The 19,237-nt window shown below is 31.0% G+C and overlaps 1 protein-coding gene across 3 annotated transcripts in view; it reads right to left on the reverse strand.

The window, feature by feature from the left end:
• Positions 1-19,237, reverse strand: part of LOC111030319 (acid sphingomyelinase-like phosphodiesterase 3a) — a 194,599-nt gene that overhangs the window by 14,449 nt on the left and 160,913 nt on the right. For all 3 annotated transcript variants that reach the window (XM_022309747.1, XM_022309746.1, XM_022309745.1), the window contains 3 exons: positions 8,107-8,270; positions 6,626-6,809; positions 1,444-1,556 (listed from right to left, as the gene is read on the reverse strand). In XM_022309747.1, coding sequence (XP_022165439.1) covers positions 1,444-1,556; positions 6,626-6,809; positions 8,107-8,270 — 461 coding nt within the window. The remainder of the gene's footprint in view (positions 1-1,443; positions 1,557-6,625; positions 6,810-8,106; positions 8,271-19,237) is intronic.

A 19,237-nucleotide genomic window follows, 5' to 3' on the forward strand; every position in this document is an offset into this window, starting at 1 on the left:
TAATCGCTTTAATTGGTTTTTTAATGGCACTTTTGATTCTTCGCATATATCTAAAACAATTATGTACCATTCATGTTGTATATTATTCAAATGTTATTCCTTTTGCTTACGTTTTTTTACCCTACAGACAAGAAGATACGTATAAACAAATTGTTAAGGCTCTTTAATCATTGCACCAAAATTAAAATCCCAAGTCTATTTTGATGTATTTTGAAATAGCAGCGATGAACGCTGTTAAATATAAATTTCCAAATACTTCAATAAATGCAGCATGTTTTTCTCATCTATCACAATGTTTCTGGCGTCACTTACAAGAAGCAGGGTTAGAAAAATACACACAAGATTCTGAATTTGCCTCACATATTCGTATGTTATCTGCTCTTGCTTATGTACCACGAAACAAAGTCATATTATAAGACAATGAAAAACTTTCAGATTACGAATGAAGAACTAATTTTAATGCCAATTACAGACGACTTTGAGTGCACCTAGATTGGCTGTTTGCGTTTTAAAGGCCAAAGAGATCCGACCATTAATGGAATTGTCATGTTTTACTAGCGGCAGGCCTTCAACGAACTAATAATTCAGTTGGAAGATGGCACAGTTGTTTTTCGTCTACACTTAATTCGTCCCAACATCGATCAATCTTATACACGCATTTCAAAAAGAAGAAAGTATTAATACTTTAAGAATTCAGCAGTATGTTGCGGGTGAAGAACCAGCACCAAAGAAATTTGTAAAAAAAAGTGAAAATTAAAAAAAAAAAATGCAGAGAATAATAATAACCGTGCAACAGTCAACAATCTTGTAGTATTGCATACAATTTTCAATTGCAAATATAACAACTTCTAACTATGTACTTTTATATTGACGTCCACAAATGGGGCAAAATACATAGCTACATTGTATTTTATTTTTATGTATTATTAGGTACCTATATATATAAAATATGTATATGTGTACAACTATTTATAAAAAAATTAATTTATTGACATTTGAATTTATTGTTACCTATGTAAAATTATTTTGAATTAATAATGTAAGGAAAAAAAAATATTTTAATGTTATGTGAGCCTATTTTGAATTAAAAATACTGTGAACATTCGAACAATGTAGGCAGGAACAATTTTCGTATTCGAACAATTTCCGCGCGATCATTAGACGCTCGAGCAACTGTCGCACGAACTATTTTTGGCGAAAAATTGACGCATATCCGAACATGTCGCATCTAATGTATCTAGTCACGTGACTCGAAGTACAGACCGTGGGTATAAGACTAAAAAACACTTGGAAAATCATGATTTTCAATAATGGATAGTCGAAAAACGACGAAAACCGTGACCAAAATGTCGGGTTCAAAACTAAATATCTATATCGCAGTCGTTAAACAGCAGTCATGTATGATGTAAGTAAGGTTGTAGAGTTAACTTGGCGTATACTTACTTGGCCCGAATTCGTGTTGAATTTGTACAGTCTCAAGCCAGGATTGTTGGACACGCCGGGAGACTTGTTGGGCGTCAACGATGGTGCAACCATCATCCACGACACTGGTTTTTCTGCAACACAAATCGTGGAAACGCACTTGGTTAACGTCCATTTCAAACGAGAAGAGGAAAATAATACAACAGACAAACAATAAACATGGTTTGGACGATAATTCGACATTATTTATAATATTATACGCCTGTTGTACGTGATTGCGCCAAAAGCGGCGAGGCGAACGGATATAGTTTAAGTTTGTTTTGTTCACGGACGTCAGATATAATACTATAATCGCGGTCGTTGAACAAGACGTGCAAAAGTACGTTTGGAAATATTCTTTACGAATACGATCATAATATAATATATTAGTATATTACGCCATGTAACAACGGCTACAATAATAATAATTATTTAGAAATTATAATATTATAGTTATGTATCGTGCTATCGTTTCTCGAGCAAATGCATTATTGTTATTAATCGTTTTTCGTAAATAATGCGTTACTCGTAAAATGAAAAGATTATAATATTTTTGATGAAATCGATGGCTGGCCCAATGGCCATCGGTTTATTTACATCAGTTTAACACACAAATGTGTATTCGTGTTTATTTTAGAAAATAACGCTCGAGAACAAAATTCAAACTTTTATATTATGTCTTTTTTAAATTGTAGGTATTATCCACTCGTGACAATCGTGACCCAATCGTTTTCCCGTAGATTTTTATACTTCACATTGAAATTTTGTGATTTGTGATTTTTAATGAACACAATATTAAAAATCAGCTGTGTAAGTACTATATATTGTAATCATGTTTTCGTACAATTAGTAATATAATAAGTAATATACTTAACAGTAATATTATTTATTATTTTTTTTAAATTTTTTCTATACAAAAGTCAATAATATGATTGTTTTTTTTTTAATTTATCATATTTTGGGTATTGAAAAAATATACACACATATTATATTGTTAGTGTGGTAAAATATAATAATTATTAAATGGGTAACTATATAGTTATATCACTTTATCTACTTAATACTATGCATAAAAGCATCTAAGTAGGAAGATTTAACATTTAAAAACCAACTCTGAAACATTATACTACTAAATTTAAAAAAAATAATATTAATTGCAAGGTGTGGAGTGGTAATTGCAAGGAAAAATCGATTATGGAACAAAAATGATGAATTTGCAAAATAAATAAATATTAAAATCGTGTAAATAAAATACAAAGCATGAGACGAATCTGCAGTACTCATGCAACACGACTAAAGTGGCCGATAATCGATCATGTGCATCAGCGAAACAATATCATCTCACGATAAAGAAATCATGAAAGATGATAATAAATAGTTGACTTAATATTGGTTAGAGCGATATAAATTAAAATATGATACTTGTTTTATTTTATTTTTAGAACAGCATTAAACTGATATAATATGAGTTATAAATTATAATTTTTTTTTCTAAAGTCTTTGGTCATTTTTTTATATTATGCTATTATAACCAGTAGGTTAAAAATTACCTAAACAATTAAAAATGCTATAAAAGTCAAAAACAGCAAACAAATACAAACAATTCACCCAATTATGTTAATTGTTAAAATACTGTGTAGTTGAAACACATTTGTAGTTTGGAAAGCATCGTGTCAAGTATGGCCAAAAAAAAAAAAAATCCGAGCCCTTATTTTTATTATTATGATACATATTTTTTATCATTATAACAACGGTGGAACTTAAAATCGTTTATACAATACAGGTTCATAATTTATTTAGTACCAATATATTTAGGGTACAAAACTATTCATTAAGAATTTAATAATGCATAAATATTAATAAACATATTGTAGAAGATAATTCAAATAAAAGTGTATAATCATAATAATAACATTATAAAATGGTCACTATAAAACAGGTCCCCAATAAAAACATATTGACAATATTAAATATTAATATAAGATTACTGATTAATACAGTTTAATAGTTCAAATATCATTATATTGCTCTATATACATATTTTCAGAGATTATATTTTTATGTACGGGGGGAAATTGATTGTGCTCCACGAAGTATATTACCCATAATAATACTTCGTATCGTTTATTAGATTATACAAAAACGAAACATTAAAACCCTTTCCAAAAAAAAAAATTGATTAAATATTAAACTGATACAGGTACAACGCAGTAGTCCGATGACGACTCCCTGACGGGTACTTGACACAAACTGAGGCGATATGACGAACATTTTGAGGTTTTATCCTCCGCCTTTATATAATAATACCTATCAGTTATGCAATAATATCGAGTGACGTCATCGTAGTCACGTGAAATCACGTTTACAACAACAGTTTGGTATACCATATTTTGTTGGGAGAGTTTTTTTTTGTTTATAAATAGTTTTGGATTAAAAATTTTAAGCCATGTTTATTTTTCGTTCAAGTCTTTATCTGTTTATTTAAGTGTAAGTGTACAAAATAATTTAATTATTACGTATTACGACTGTAGTGAACCCTGACTTCCAACAATCCCATTTAAAGCGCTCATATAATTTACTCACATAGAAATAGAATATCTATTGAATTTAATAACTCTATATAGTATCCATACGAGTGAGCAGATTATACAATTTAATGTCGGAAGTAAAGAATCATAATATATTGGTAAATTCTTTAAAGGTTAAATACGAGCCAGAAAATAGAATCTGAAATAGAATTTCTTAAAAGAATTTATAAGTACTGAGTTTCGTTACACTTGACGTATCGACCCAATACTTCGAGAAGACAATAATATCTAAACCATTTAACCATTCAAATTATTAAAATTACTGTACTTTACATTGTTATTCAGAGTTTCGATATAACCTAGTTTGACGAATTTCTAAACAAAAGGCTATTTTCGTCGATTAGATTAACTAAAATTAATTTGTAAGTATATTAAATTAACAATTCAATACGTAATATAAGTATCGAACTTATGAACTGTTTATTATTTGCAGGATGTTATCAAATGCAATCGATTATAACAAATTTAGTGCTAGGAAAATTTCCCAACCATTCGTAACATAATAATATTATAATGATGTAATAAACTGTGTGCCTCATATCAAAAAAGGTAAAACAAATCTAAGCTTAGCATAAAATACAATGTTGTCCTTTTTACGGGGTTCGTATTCAACATTTAAATATCACATAAAATGACTAATTTTATTCATTAGATTATAATGTAAAGTTGTTCGCTATCTGTAAAGTGCGTGTCTTGCACTCGTTGAACAAGTCAAAATATATTTAGATAATTAAATTGAAGGTATACAGTATACACGCCTTTAATATACTAAATTTAATTTTGTGTCATCCCCAAAAGTTTGCTTTCATTCTTTCACATTTCAAAGGCGTTAAAACTTTTTATTTTGAACTTTACCCTTTAATATTTGTAATGCGATAAGTAATAATTTTGTACAACACTTGTGTTGTTATGCAATTTATTTTTTTAACTCTGATGTATTTTTACATACTTTATATATTTTTCTGAAGGTATATTAAATATTGTTAGAGACGTAGACAATATGTGTACACGTTTCTAAAACATTTTTACACATTATATTCTAACAATCAATGTTTTGAAAATAATTTTCAGCCCTCGGAATCGATACGAGATAGTAATAGTTAGGTTCCTAAATATATATAATATCTTATGATATGTTTCCATACAGCCCTCGTCGTCAAATCACAGCGAAACACACTTTAACTCAACAAAAACTGCACGTAAATTTCAAATACTACTGTGAACCAGGTATGATTAACTAGGTAGTTTACAAGATGAATCCGTATATTATTACTGGTAAATACCTTAATATTCATTATCTTGAAAAGTATTGACGTTTTTGGTAATAATTATGGTTTTTAAATATTTGGAACTTATAACAATTAAGCATACGACATTTTTCAAAAACAATTATAATATTATGCAGATATGGCTATTTTTTGTCGTTATAATTATTCAGTTTTATTACTTTTTTGAATGGCAGCATATTATAATTTTATTTTCATATTTTTAATCGGAATAATTTTCTGAGAATTTCGATGAGTACATACAAATTGGATATCTAACGAGTAGTCAATTAGTTATACGTGTTTAAAGTTTATACGAGCGGAGTGAAGTGGCAGAGGTATACCCTGCAAAATGTTGGTCGACTACTCTGCTCGTATAAACTTTGAACACGTATAGCTAAATAACATTACTGCTTCCGAGAAAATACGAAGAAGCACCCAAGGTGTTTCTATTTTTCTCGACATTTCACGAGGTTAATATATTTCATTATTACTAAGTAGCAGAACTAATTGTAATCCCGAATAGTTATGTAGTCTAAGTATAGTCGGGGGAGGGGGGGGGGAGATGTACAAGTCGTTGTAATTATTTTCCGGTTCAAGACAAAATATAAACCAAGTAAATACGACGTGACAATTATAATAAAAATAAAATATTATATTATCGACATGTCTGTCGAGGGATAAATGTGAGGGTCCAACGAATAATACACCGGAGTTGTCAGGTTAATGCAGCCCTAAAGTTTTTTTTTTCATACCGTAATTAAAAATCAGTGATTCAATAATAAAATCACGATTACAATATATTTTATTACTCCCCGCTCCGTTGGCCCGAATGAGGAAGTGAGATACTGTAATGACACAATACTTCCGTGTCAAATCTTTTATCACTGTACGAATAATTTTTGAAGCAGATTTATGAGTCGATTGAAAATATATTTTTCACATGATTTTAAATCATTACAGCGAAAAACTATTTATTGAAGGTTAAATACATTTTAATTATTCAAATAATTTTAGGAAAAAAAAACAAAAAATAATAAGCATTTATCGAGACGATGAATATACATTGACAAATAATTAGCTATTTATAATGTCCAATTTGTACTCGTCCGCAAGATAGGTTAACATCGAGTGAGACTTTTGGGCGCGTATTAGATAATATTGAGGTATTAAAAAAAAAAAAAAAAAAAACTGAACGATAATTTTTAGTTTTTTTTTTTTTTGAGAGGAAAACACAGCAAACGTTACACAACCAAACGATACTGCAACAGATTATACAATAATTATTTTTGAGTATGGATCTATACTCACTGTGTTGGTCGTAGACGATCCGGAACGTGTCGGAGTGCAGGTGACCGCAAAACTGTCCGACAATGATGTGCGCAAACCTCCGGATCATTTCCAAGTAGCTCGCGCTGTAGTCGTCTTGGAACGTGGGTGCCTCGTCTTGGTCTCTTTCGTTGGCTCCCGGGCACATGTGGCTCACCAGGTACACCTGAAAGTTCAAATAACGGACTACGTTGAAAGGACGACCGGAACAGACCAGTAAGCTTGTACTGAAAACAATTGTCTATGGTACATGAGTGGGCACGACGAGCGTGCGAGATCGAAACATAATCGTATACTGTGCACTGCTGGGGAATGCAATGACATCCCGGATCCAGCGAAACTCAAAATCCGATATCGCAGAATATCATAGTTTTTACTTTTCTGACCTGGCCGATAATGGCGTTTCTCGATACGTTTCGTTAGATTACGATTATGTAGGTATGATGCTATTTTTTGCAGCGACAACCGTAATGGTGATATAAATAATATTGCCGAGAATGTTGAAAATTCGAAATTATTGCGATCGTTTTGAAACGCAACGAGAAAAGTTCAAAAATATTCGATGAGTACTGGAAGAGTTTTATCAAATAATTCGAAACGAATTTCATTAAAAGACAACCATGCAAACGACTTGCGACTGTAAAAGTTCAACGACCAACTTGCTCAAAGCTCGATATGAAAGTTGTGCTTGCGTTTGTAACAAATTCCATACACGATACATTTTGTTTTAAATATGTTTAACGATTTAATGGTACACAATGGGTTCGTACTCGTTAAAAATAATAGTTTTATTAGTGGCGCAGAAATATTATGGATACATATGTTTAATCGTAAGACATAATATACGGTGCGCATTTCCAAGGCGTATTTTTAAATACATAAATTTGTAGTCTTAGTCGGGGAAAAAAACGAGAACTAATAGTTATTTTACTGTTAAATAACAGTTAATTTATCAGATAGGCATCAATAATAAATAGAGTCAACGACCATAATATCCCATTTGTACCTACAAAATGTAACAATACTTATCGAGTACCTACTCAAATAATTTGAAATTTGAATGATCCGATGAAATACAAATCTAGATATAGTCAGAAGATTAAAATTGATCCGTAGATGTCGGTTGACAATAGTGTCACCACATGTTAAGTTTCATACGTGTAAATACGTCATTTTCAAAACATCGAAACACGAATTTTCAGAAAAACAAATAACCTTATGATTCTTGTCAAAAATATAATGAGTAAATAAATGAAATAAAATAAAATAAAATAAACCGTACTATTCATATGCCTAAAATAATTAAAACACAAAATCAATTTTACTTAAACATAATACCTACTATGGACATTACAATACAAACTCACTGAAAACGTGTTTTGTATTGGAATCCCTACTATTGTTATGATAAACATTTTTTTTTATCTCAACGTTCGGTAAACAGTAAATGGCTTAATACTCACTGTTTCTTTGTTCATTACTGATTTCATTAAGATTTTTTCCAACCATTCGAGCTGTTCTATAGGGTTGGCGACGTTTCGTTGTCTTTCTACCGTCGAAAATGCATTTGAATTGAGCGCGATTATCCTAAGTTTATTTCCTTTTTGCTCGATCGTGTAGTAACCTCCTGTGAACAAATAAAATTTTATCGATTAGAGTGTGAACATAATATTTTACATACATTTTTTTATTAACAACTATAGAGGTCTTTTTTTGTCATTCACATCAATTAGTATTGATTGAATTTGTTTTTACTGTCTCCGAGCATTATTATACTTGGATGTTATCAATACAATTATTATTGCTCATAAAGTCATAACCGTTGTGTTGTAATATAATATAATGAGTTGTAAAAGTATAGAAATTATTTGTTTTGACCTACAAGTATTAAGTTATAATGACATATTTGAATTTAATAATTATTTTGTTTTATGTTTGTTTCGACGTATGGGGGTAATTTCAATAAAATTTATAAATCATGTTTGTAACTGAAAATATTGTTTTATTGACTCTGAAATATTGTTTTCCCATATTGTATTATATTAATATATTATGTCACATTTTGGAGTAGTAAAATAATTTTGTTGGTTAATTTTTAATCAGTCGCGTGTTTTTTGGCTCAAACAAATAATTATTAATATATTTGTATTTACTTTCATGGTCAACAAATGAATTTTGAAATAATTGTTTTTTTTTAAATATTTACTACCGGATAACATTAAAATAAAATTATAGTATTTCCATGTCAATTATAAGTTCATTATGGTCTTTTGTCGTGTTTAAAAAAAAAAAAAATGTATTTCACATTTCACATGGATGAATTTCTTTTCGAGACATACACTACCAATTATAAATTATCGTATTTTAAATCCAAAAATATTTTATTTTAAAGCACTGACATTTTAGAGTCAATTTTCCATTCACGTGGTTCGCGAATATTATAATGTATTTCAAAATCGTTTTACGGCAATGTAAAACCCGGAAATCACTGTTATCTGAATATATTTTATCTGCACGAGTGACCTATACTGTCACAGAGAAATTTTTAATTCGGAAAATAAGTTCTGTGTAATAGATTTCTGAACACATGGACGTCTCTGTGCGTGGCGTCGTCGATTGTCGAACGTTGTGACCCGAACGAAGAAAATGTGATACGATCGTAATTTGATTATAATTTGTTATACTTTATTTGAGGACTTATGACAAAAAATAAAATAAAAAGTCTTTAATAAAATACACGTTAGCTGGAAAACACTCACGCAGGCACACCTTTAAATTTGTTTTGATAGCTATTGTCACTGATAGCGTAATCCATGTAAAATACAAAATTATAATATTAAAAAAACAAAAACTGAGAATATTTTAAATTTTATGGAATTACATATCGAGTACATATCGTTCAAAAGAAGTTTGGTTTAGATCATTAAATGGATATTTTACCTCGTAAAAAACCAAAGAGTTAAATATTTTACTCATATTGGATTACACGTAACCACTAAATATATAATATAAGTTTATAAATGTATACATATTTTATTTATCCGTTATTTTCTTCCTACGCCCTACAAAATATATTTTTTGATTTTCGTGACAATTGTAACACACAATTTTCTTGGTGAGATTATTGCGAGTAGAACTATATATATGTACAACAGACACACAATCTTTTTATTATGCTGTAATTCATTCTTCAGGGGTCAGTAAAAATATTTCAGATCAAATCATAAGAAGCAGAACGCTGTCCCGCACAATTCGTATATTATGAAAACCACGAGGTCAAAAAATGTTCTTTTAAAAACCATTATCATAAGCTTCCTAAGATAATAATATCACGATTGAATTGTACTTGGCTGATCGGAATGGGTCAACGGTTTCAGTACGCAATCATACATAATATTGGGCATGAAAGGTATATTCGCAAGATCGTTTAACGAATTTTAAGCACGATTTTGTGGGCGGAATCTCAGAGCTGCAGTAAAGTACGGAATTTTTTTAATTGCCAGAGATAAAAAAAACAAAAACAAAATGCAACAACGCTGCACTGCCAAACATCGCCTAATATCGGAACAACGCATACAGTGATGAGTTATAATCAGATGAAAATATATTTTTTATGAATGCCGTTGAGGAAATGAAAAATTTTCAGACGTACTTGAGGCATCCTAAGAATCCTAAGAATTCGTATACTATACTATGATGATAATGATGACAACGATGACAACGATGATGATGGTAATAATATTATTTCGACAATTCAGAGAGACAAAATAAGTTTGTGTGGGGGCACTCAGGTAGTCGGCGGCGGCCCCGTGGGAACATGCGAAACGTCCAGAGGATTATTATTGCAATTATTATGCGTTGTTACGTTTTGACACGGGCAAGTGCCATGCAATTTCAAAGCAGTTGAGAAATTCCAGCAGAAGAAAATGCTTGAGTATATCCAAAGGATGAAATTCAATCATAAAGCGAAATAGAAATTTAACAATCACGATTGCCTCGGTGTTGCGGCGGCGGGAGGGGTTGACGAGTTTCTAACGAAATCGGCGTCCGGCCTTATTGTCTTATTATTATTTTAAATGAATTTTCGTCGGAACGTCTCCTTATCGATCTTTCGCCATCCAACTATTATATTACCAATTGTTGAAAATGTTAAGGAAAAAATTCTGAACCAACGAAACGTTTAGATAAATTCGTCAGGAAAACTTTATACTAATAAAAAATAAATCACCCCACACACAACAACAGTGATCACATGACTGTAGCCAGAACACGATCAAAATAAAATAATGGTTGAACCACTACAATTATCCGAAACCAGATTCTTTAAACCGTGTTAACCATAATATCACAATCACGCATTCGTGTATTATTATTATTATAGTTATATTATATTTTCATACATTTCATAACTACCGCAATTCGAATCCATGGACTAAGTAATAGTTGAAGTATTTCGTTTAACAATTAAATATCAATGGCTATACAGATGTGTACACTGTTTACACCAACTTAGTTCAACAACAAACAACAACAGTTGAATTATATAATATTGGAACGATTCACATTTACCTACCTACCTGACTTGCTGACTATTATTTATTTCGGAATGGATACCGTTGCTCCTTCATAAAAAAATATGTATTTAACCTAAAAGTGTCAAGTATCTATTGTACAAAAATATTATTAGTTAAAAAAATTAATTCTTTATTTTTTTTTATTTTTCCAGTGACGATAATGTAGTTGCTACATGATCATTTAAATATCAACGAGAATATTTCCGTTCCCGGAATTTTTGAAAGTGTCAACTCTAGTTCCGATTTTTATTCCGAAGAAAAGATTAGTCGACTTGTAAACGAATCTTACGACATACTTTTAGTCTTGATTGATTCATCCACACTTCTAAAACGATTATTACACCAGTCCGTTTATCAATCCACTCACAGGCCATTTTGGCCGTTTGTTATAATATTTCAAATCATCATTTATTTTCAGCCACCCCACTCGGCCGTTCGTCGACATAGGACCATACGAGTAATAGTGTAGGGGGAGAAATATAGTATAAAATAATAACAATAATAAACAATTTACTGCGGCACAATGTTACATCGATATCCGTTCGTATAATATAATATATAGTTTAACGTTTCGGCGTTGTAAACCTTCGCATTATAAATTACAATAATATATGGTGTAGCGTTGACAGCCCCGAACGAATAACGGACGTATACGAACTCCTATATAAGGAATAAGTCAATAATTTAATATATTACTCTGCAGGGTTAGGTTAGATTTTACCGTGAGTATTTTTCACTTGCATTTTCTGTGTTTTGAAAAGGCACAGCTGAAAGACATTCTCGTTTAAAAATATTTCGACGTCATTTAATAATTATTCTTTTTTTTAATCGAAAATTATTTTTTAGAGCATGGTGCGATTCATATTGTCTATTGAGGAGACGAATGTTTGACACATCGTGTCTAATAAGGAAATATGTTATCGACTAAATGATACAACACCTCTAGAAAAAAGTCACAGCGATAAACAGGATTAATATGATAAACATTTTAAATCGAACACAATCTATTTGAACAATTAAAATTGAAAAATAAATCGGTATAATAATAATAGCAACCCTGGCAGCTGGCACCAGCCAATCCAATGTGCTCGAGTCACAAACATACACAAAATATTATAAGCTCTAATCTTCGAGACAACCGGAATTCCCGCACGTCACATTAAATTACAAGCGTACACATATGGCAGAGATCACAGTCATCGGGTGGGTAAATACGTGACGGTCCGGTCACGGCGTCCGACTGGACGAACGAACTGCCATTTCCGTATCAGCGTACAGTAATTTTGGTTGTCCGCATGCCACGCCATCGTCAAAATATATTATTAAGTTTTAAAGCAGAGAGGAAATGTCAATGGTACGTTTGTGTATGAGACGACTGAACGAATCCTAGCAAATCGCGAGTGACCTACTGCCGGGAACGACCAGCGAATTGTTTTCAACTTTCCACCCACCACTGTGTCCTCCACTCCTCCTGTAATATTTGTCAGCTGCGACGGGGTCCGATCTTTCCCGCGTTGTCGTGGTCTATTTCCCCCCTTTTTTCGGTTTGTTTTGTATTTTCTTGCACCACCCACCCAGTATTCGTGACAATTGAAAAATAAATGCTTACACTTGGTGTTTCATTTAATTTTTTAATTTTTTATAATAGATATTATAAGAAGAAAATATTATTATATAATATATTTTAAATAAATATTTATTGAATGGCAAATAAGTTAAGAGTCTTAAAAATCGTCCAATTTCATTCAAAAACCGACGTCGTTCATATTCTCGTTAAATTGAAAAAAAAAACGTATCGTTAACTAAATATGACATGAACGTATGAAAGTGCGTCCATGAACGACGTTTTTTAAAAATACTGCACTCACTTTTTCTAATAATTGTGATTCCCCAAACAAGCTCACCACCGTTTTTTTCCTTCAGTTAAGTATATTTATTGAGACTCTTAATTTTCTTATGTTTAAGTTTATACACGAGACATGAACACCATAGTGTTTTCAATTGTTTAGACTTTTATACCAGAATCTGCTCGATTTAAATACATTGACATTTTCTTATTGTATCATATCTCCTATTTCCTACCCATAAATATGGAATTCTGATCGCCTAGTACGTCATTATTTCGTGGTACCGACGATACGATAATATTAAAACAAAATAAAATTGATCTGCTAAGATGAGGGCTACATTTTTTTACACTCATGTTTATATTTAAAATGCGGTTCATTTACACGAAATCTATTGATGTCCACAGTTGTAACTGTATGTCAGTCAGCACTTGCAGGGGCTCAATTTTATCGAAAAAGCTGGAAGTGTATTTTGTGTAAAATATTTCTAGAAATTTCCCTGTCTATAGTATTATACTTGTGTCGATCAATGCATTTGAACATTTAAGCCTCGTATACATTTGATATATTATTTTATTCATTGCTTTTTAATATTTTATGTTATGCAAGTTTGTTTTTATCAATAATTATAAATATATGATATATGTGTATAATACTTATTGAAAGCTAACCATAAAGACATTTGAAATGCCGTAACATTTGAGTACCGAGGAGTTCTATTTCGGCATCGAGCAACAAACTCGCGCACCGGATAACCTGCATTCGGGGTAAGAAAATAACCACCCCTACAACCATGAGCAGTCGCCACGCCTCTATAACAGTCGGGGGGCAATGCTAAAGGATGAAGGGTAGGAGGGAGGGAGGGAGGGAGGTGATTCGACAGCGGACGAGGAGAAGAAAACATTTTCTCGACCGGTCGTGACCATCCTTCTGGGTAATTTCTGTTCGTGCTTTTGCACATATTTCAGGCCCAGTCAGCCCTTTTCATTAGTAATGAACGTCTTTCGAATGTCGGTGAATGCGCGAGGGAGTGAACATATTTTTTATGCACATACACGTGTAATATATAATAACATGGTAATACGAGGTGTCGCAGTTCGCAATCGGAGGTCTTTGTGCTTTTTGTTTTCTTTTATTCCGACGAAATAATAACAATAATACGAATGTGAATGTGTGCCAGTTATAATAAGTAAAGCCGGTAAGTTATGGTAACGTTATTAGTTTTTGTCGCGCGGGCGACTTCCAAACGAGCTTTTCGCGCCGCCGCCGCCGCCGCCGCCTTCGCCGTCGCGCCACACGATGTTATTATGTTATAGACTGCGCTGAGCTCAACAATACATATAAACATATAACTAGCTCACGCCCGACGGCAATAATGACACGAGTACATTATTTCGTTGTTAAAATGTTAAAATAAATAATTCATAGGCCACCGCGCCGCCTTTGACATGGATATCGTTCTCGAATAATGCGGGTTCATATAATATATACTTTCTATTTTTTTTCTCCAACGTTTTCACGTCTTAAGTCTCGCCGAGTTACGTAAGGATTGTTCCGACGAAAATAAAAAAAGAATAATGCGCTCGAGATCGTTTGAAGATTATTGCGCGGGTCACGTATCCATAATAACGTGTACGCTGTCTTTTATATCAGTATAATCTTGTGTACATTGTACTTAAAAAATAGACATTATATATAATATATTATTATGTACAGTATAATTAAAATTATATTATACCAGAGCGGTATTATCATTATTGTACAATCACAATAACGAATTTTACAGAATTTTAAACGTCGAACAATAATTTTAAGATACAAGATTTCAATTTTTGAAAGAAAGGTTTTTTAACATTTACGAGTATAAATAAAAATAGTATAGTTATAACGGTTAATAATTATACACATGTGCATATTTAAACTGTTTTATGTTCATAAACGTTACATCATAATTGTAAAGACTACTTGTTTAGTTCGGTAATATTCAATTTTAAAATGTTAGTATATTATTAAATTAATAATGTTTTTAATAAAATGTTTAATCCAATGGGTATTAAATACATAAACTTAAAAATTGATATCCCGACAGAACGTTTAGACAATTTAGCTATGTACATAGCTCAACTATTCGAATTTAGCAAAAAATATGTTATCCTTGTTGCGTCTTAACTCCTAAACTTTTAAGCCAGTACCTAGTTGACACTAAACGCCATCCACGTCCAGACGCTTCAGAGAAACCGAATCTTTACCGAAATTACAACCTTACTGAGAAAACCGTTTATATTATAACAAATATTGTGTGAATACTTGGTATAGTTTTGAATCACAAAATTATGAACATATTATTATTATTACATTTTTAAAGTAGATTGAAATTAAATAAGATATTATTATGAACATGTTTCAAAAAGGATCGTTTGGGGTTGACCATCTTTAATCAATTATTAACGTTCATAAAAAAAGGTATATAATTATAGAAAATGTCAGTGTACACAACTCGAGGTTAATTAATTTTTTAATACCAACAAACGATAAAAATACCCTTCCAAAAAAAGTTCCATTTTGTCTTTGTTTTATCCTAGAACAACAATGTTTGGGTGTATAATATTATATTATACTGTATGATTAGTATGTCTGACCTATCCGAAAAAAGTAGGTGCCTACGTATATATTACTATGAAATATTGAGTACAGAACTTTGCTGAAATGTATACTGTTTTGAGTTTTTGACAACTTTATAAAATTAAATAATCTAATTCGTCGTCGTAGCAACCATTTTGTCTATTGGAATACTAAATACATCCTAATAATTATAATTTATTATAATTATCCAGCATAAAATATTACAAATTAATAATTGATAGTAATATGTTGGGAATATAAACATATTTACCAATAAATAATGAAATATATTTTTAGAATTTGAGTGAAACGATGCACCGCAAAAGCACCTGTTTTATAACGATGTTTTTTATTAGGTACTATTTATGTAGATTTAGTTGAACTCCTGGTTACAGTCAGCTTTATTCAAAATATTAAATGTGTTTTTAATTCATTTGGTTTAGAGTGGAGGTGCAAATCGTTGAGTCAAATGTTAGTACAATTATAAGTAAAAAAATTACTATCATTGTGGTTTTTTTAGTTTTGATGCTTAGTGTTCATTTTCTTACATCTGTGTATCTGTTAGAAGAGTGAAAAAATGAAATGTCAAAAGTTAATTCATATTTATTACATGCATAAACATAATTTATATATACATCCATAATAAATTTACTGTATTCTTACCAATGTAGATAAAATTGTCAGATTAAGTTATATTAAATAGTGCAATACTATGAAACATAATGGTAACTGGTAAGCTTATTAATTTCATACTTACGTATGACTTGTACACGTTTATCAAGTAAATGTGTGTGTGTGTGTGTGTGTGTGTGTGTGTGTTCCTGTTACATATTATTGAGATATTTTTCTGTCGAGATTAAATTGTCAAAAGCAAACATGTTTGTTGGTGTCAAACGAAATGCAATGGCAGGAAAGAATGTTTGAAATACGATACTAGAAGAAACTCTGAATGATCGGTGCTTGTTGCCAATTTTGAAAGACGAGGAACACATTGTTAACGTAACTCGAAAAGAAATTAAATTATACATTCACTCGAACAGAAGTCAACAAAAAATGTTGTAAAATATCCTTTAAAAAGTATAAAGTATTCCTCGACTTATATTATTAACAATATAGCTGATGTAGGTACAGCACATAATATACATTATACATAATACATCAAATATTGTATATGTAATGAAGGTATATATATTTTAAGCCCTAAAAGTTTATTTTTTACCATAATATACTCACATGCATATACAGATAGATACGAAATTGTTCATCTGCACCAATCATTTTGGATAAATGCAAAATACGTCATACTATGTTTGAATTTTACAGTTTTTCAATATGTGCAAAACTACGTACCCTATATATATATGCGTGGAGGTCATTTTTACATTCTTGTCGCAATAATCGTACGAAAACCGATAAAATTGGTAAGTGAATATTATTAAATACCTGATTTTTCCTTACAGAAGTGTAAAAATACAATTATTCAAGTAAAAAATTCTCAGCAAATGGCCCAGACCAAATATAACCAGTCAGGGCTTATCTGTATAAAAAAAAAGCTTTAAGGATTTATGGAAAATTAATTTCATTTTTATTAGATATAATAAAACACCAACATTATACATGGTTGAATAAATTATAATTAAATAGGCCGGTAGTGATTTGTACGACAAGATAAGATATAACAAACATTTTAATTTAGATTAAACACAGAGAGATGATAAGATTTTTTTCGAAAACGGAAATTGGCCGACAAAAAATATAACGTGACTTAAAAATTCCTAGAGGCAGAGGGGACTGTAAAAAAAAAAATAATTGACAGTGCTATCTCATAGTAATGATGTGTTTCAAGTTTTTTTTAAATCCAACTGCAAAGAGAAAAACGAGCTTGACTCTCTCGCAGTAATCATCCGTTTAATGCTGTTATCCTTTTGAAATTCGGGAACAACTGATGTTAGGTACTTTTGATGTCCAAAGGATTCGCTAGAATATGTGTACATTCAATTTGCCGGGGTACTACTATTCTATACATAAAATGGAATTCGTATTGTTCAAAGCTCTATTGTCGACCTTTAAGAGGTTTGGCACAATGGAATGATTATTTTGTGAAAAATAAATGTTAAATTTACAATAGATTTTTAAATGATTATCGTAATTCACGAGGTTTAATATAAAAAAGAGAGAGAAAAAAAATACGAATACAAGGGTATAGTATAGTATTTTATTATTTTTTATTTAAAAGTATTATATTCTAAAACTGCATGACTTTAATATTATTATGTTACGCGCATACCGCTGGTTATAGACTAGTAATCTGTCCTCGGTGTTTACTTTTTATAAAAAATATTTCACGTTTTATCATATTAATTTAAATTGTTTGCTTACTTAGATTTTAATAAGTCTTAAGCAGTTGAGCGTACCGTTCTAAATGCACAACTTAAACTATAAGCGATGACGTTGACAAAATATGTCAACAATTCAAATGCTATTATAGCTTGACGTTAAAATGATAATATAGATACACAGACATCCGTTTTCCCGGATTCTCATAAAGGGTATGATAATAATAACAAAGTTATGATCTCTCCGTGCTGGGATTATATGTTCAGATGAATTATACCGTCGTTGCACAATTTTTCAGTATTTTACGAGTATTTACAACGACACGTTTGTTTGGTTAACAATCGATATAGGTGCTGCTTGAAACTTTTCTAGCTTTAATAATGCCCTAAAATACCCATAATTTCTTCAAGACTGACGCCACTCAAATCCAAATGAGGAAACTATAAAAAAGTTACCTACTAAATAATCTCGTTAATAACCCTTCCGTCAGCCATAGGTTTTGGATTTTATGTCTGCTTGTAATAATAAACAAGAATTATTATGGTTTATTTTTTCGGAGATTTCTTTCTTTATACTTACCACCTCTAGCCATCTTACTGGCCATTCACAGTCTGCCAACGTATTAGATTTTTCGCCGAAAAAAAAGTGCCGTTAAGTATTTGTTTATATACTCTAAAAAAAAATAGCGTAATAAGTTGCTGATAAATAAAAAAATATTGATTGATTCAATACATTCAATTTGTGAAATGCGGGGCTTAACCCGACTAAGTCTCAAAATAAATATACTTCGAACGAATACAATGCACGTAATTTGTATACCCACGTTTTTGTTGTATAAAGTATATTGAAAAAAAGAAAACCTTACAATGCTTATAATACTTTTAAAGATAAACAATTTAGGGAATGGTTATATCAATATAAATATTAATGTTCCATATATAAGAGAACACTCTTATTTTTGTGAGTTACGAGTGCTGCTATACATTATGGCGAGGCTATCAAAGATATTTTTTTTTCGTAAAGTTGTTCAACATATACCTACTACACCGAATGTTACAGCGCCGTCGTTTTTTTTATTTTATTTTTTTGTTTATCCTTTTGAAAAAGCGACGTTTTAAGTAATTTTTTTTCGAACGTATCGCTATAAATGATACGGAAAACCACACACGTTTTGGATTTTAATTCTAGTGACCTGCAAATGACGCAATGTTTAC

The sequence above is a fragment of the Myzus persicae genome, unplaced genomic scaffold, assembly GCF_001856785.1.
Source record: "Myzus persicae strain clone G006 unplaced genomic scaffold, MPER_G0061.0, whole genome shotgun sequence".
Lineage (NCBI taxonomy): Eukaryota > Metazoa > Arthropoda > Insecta > Hemiptera > Aphididae > Myzus > Myzus persicae.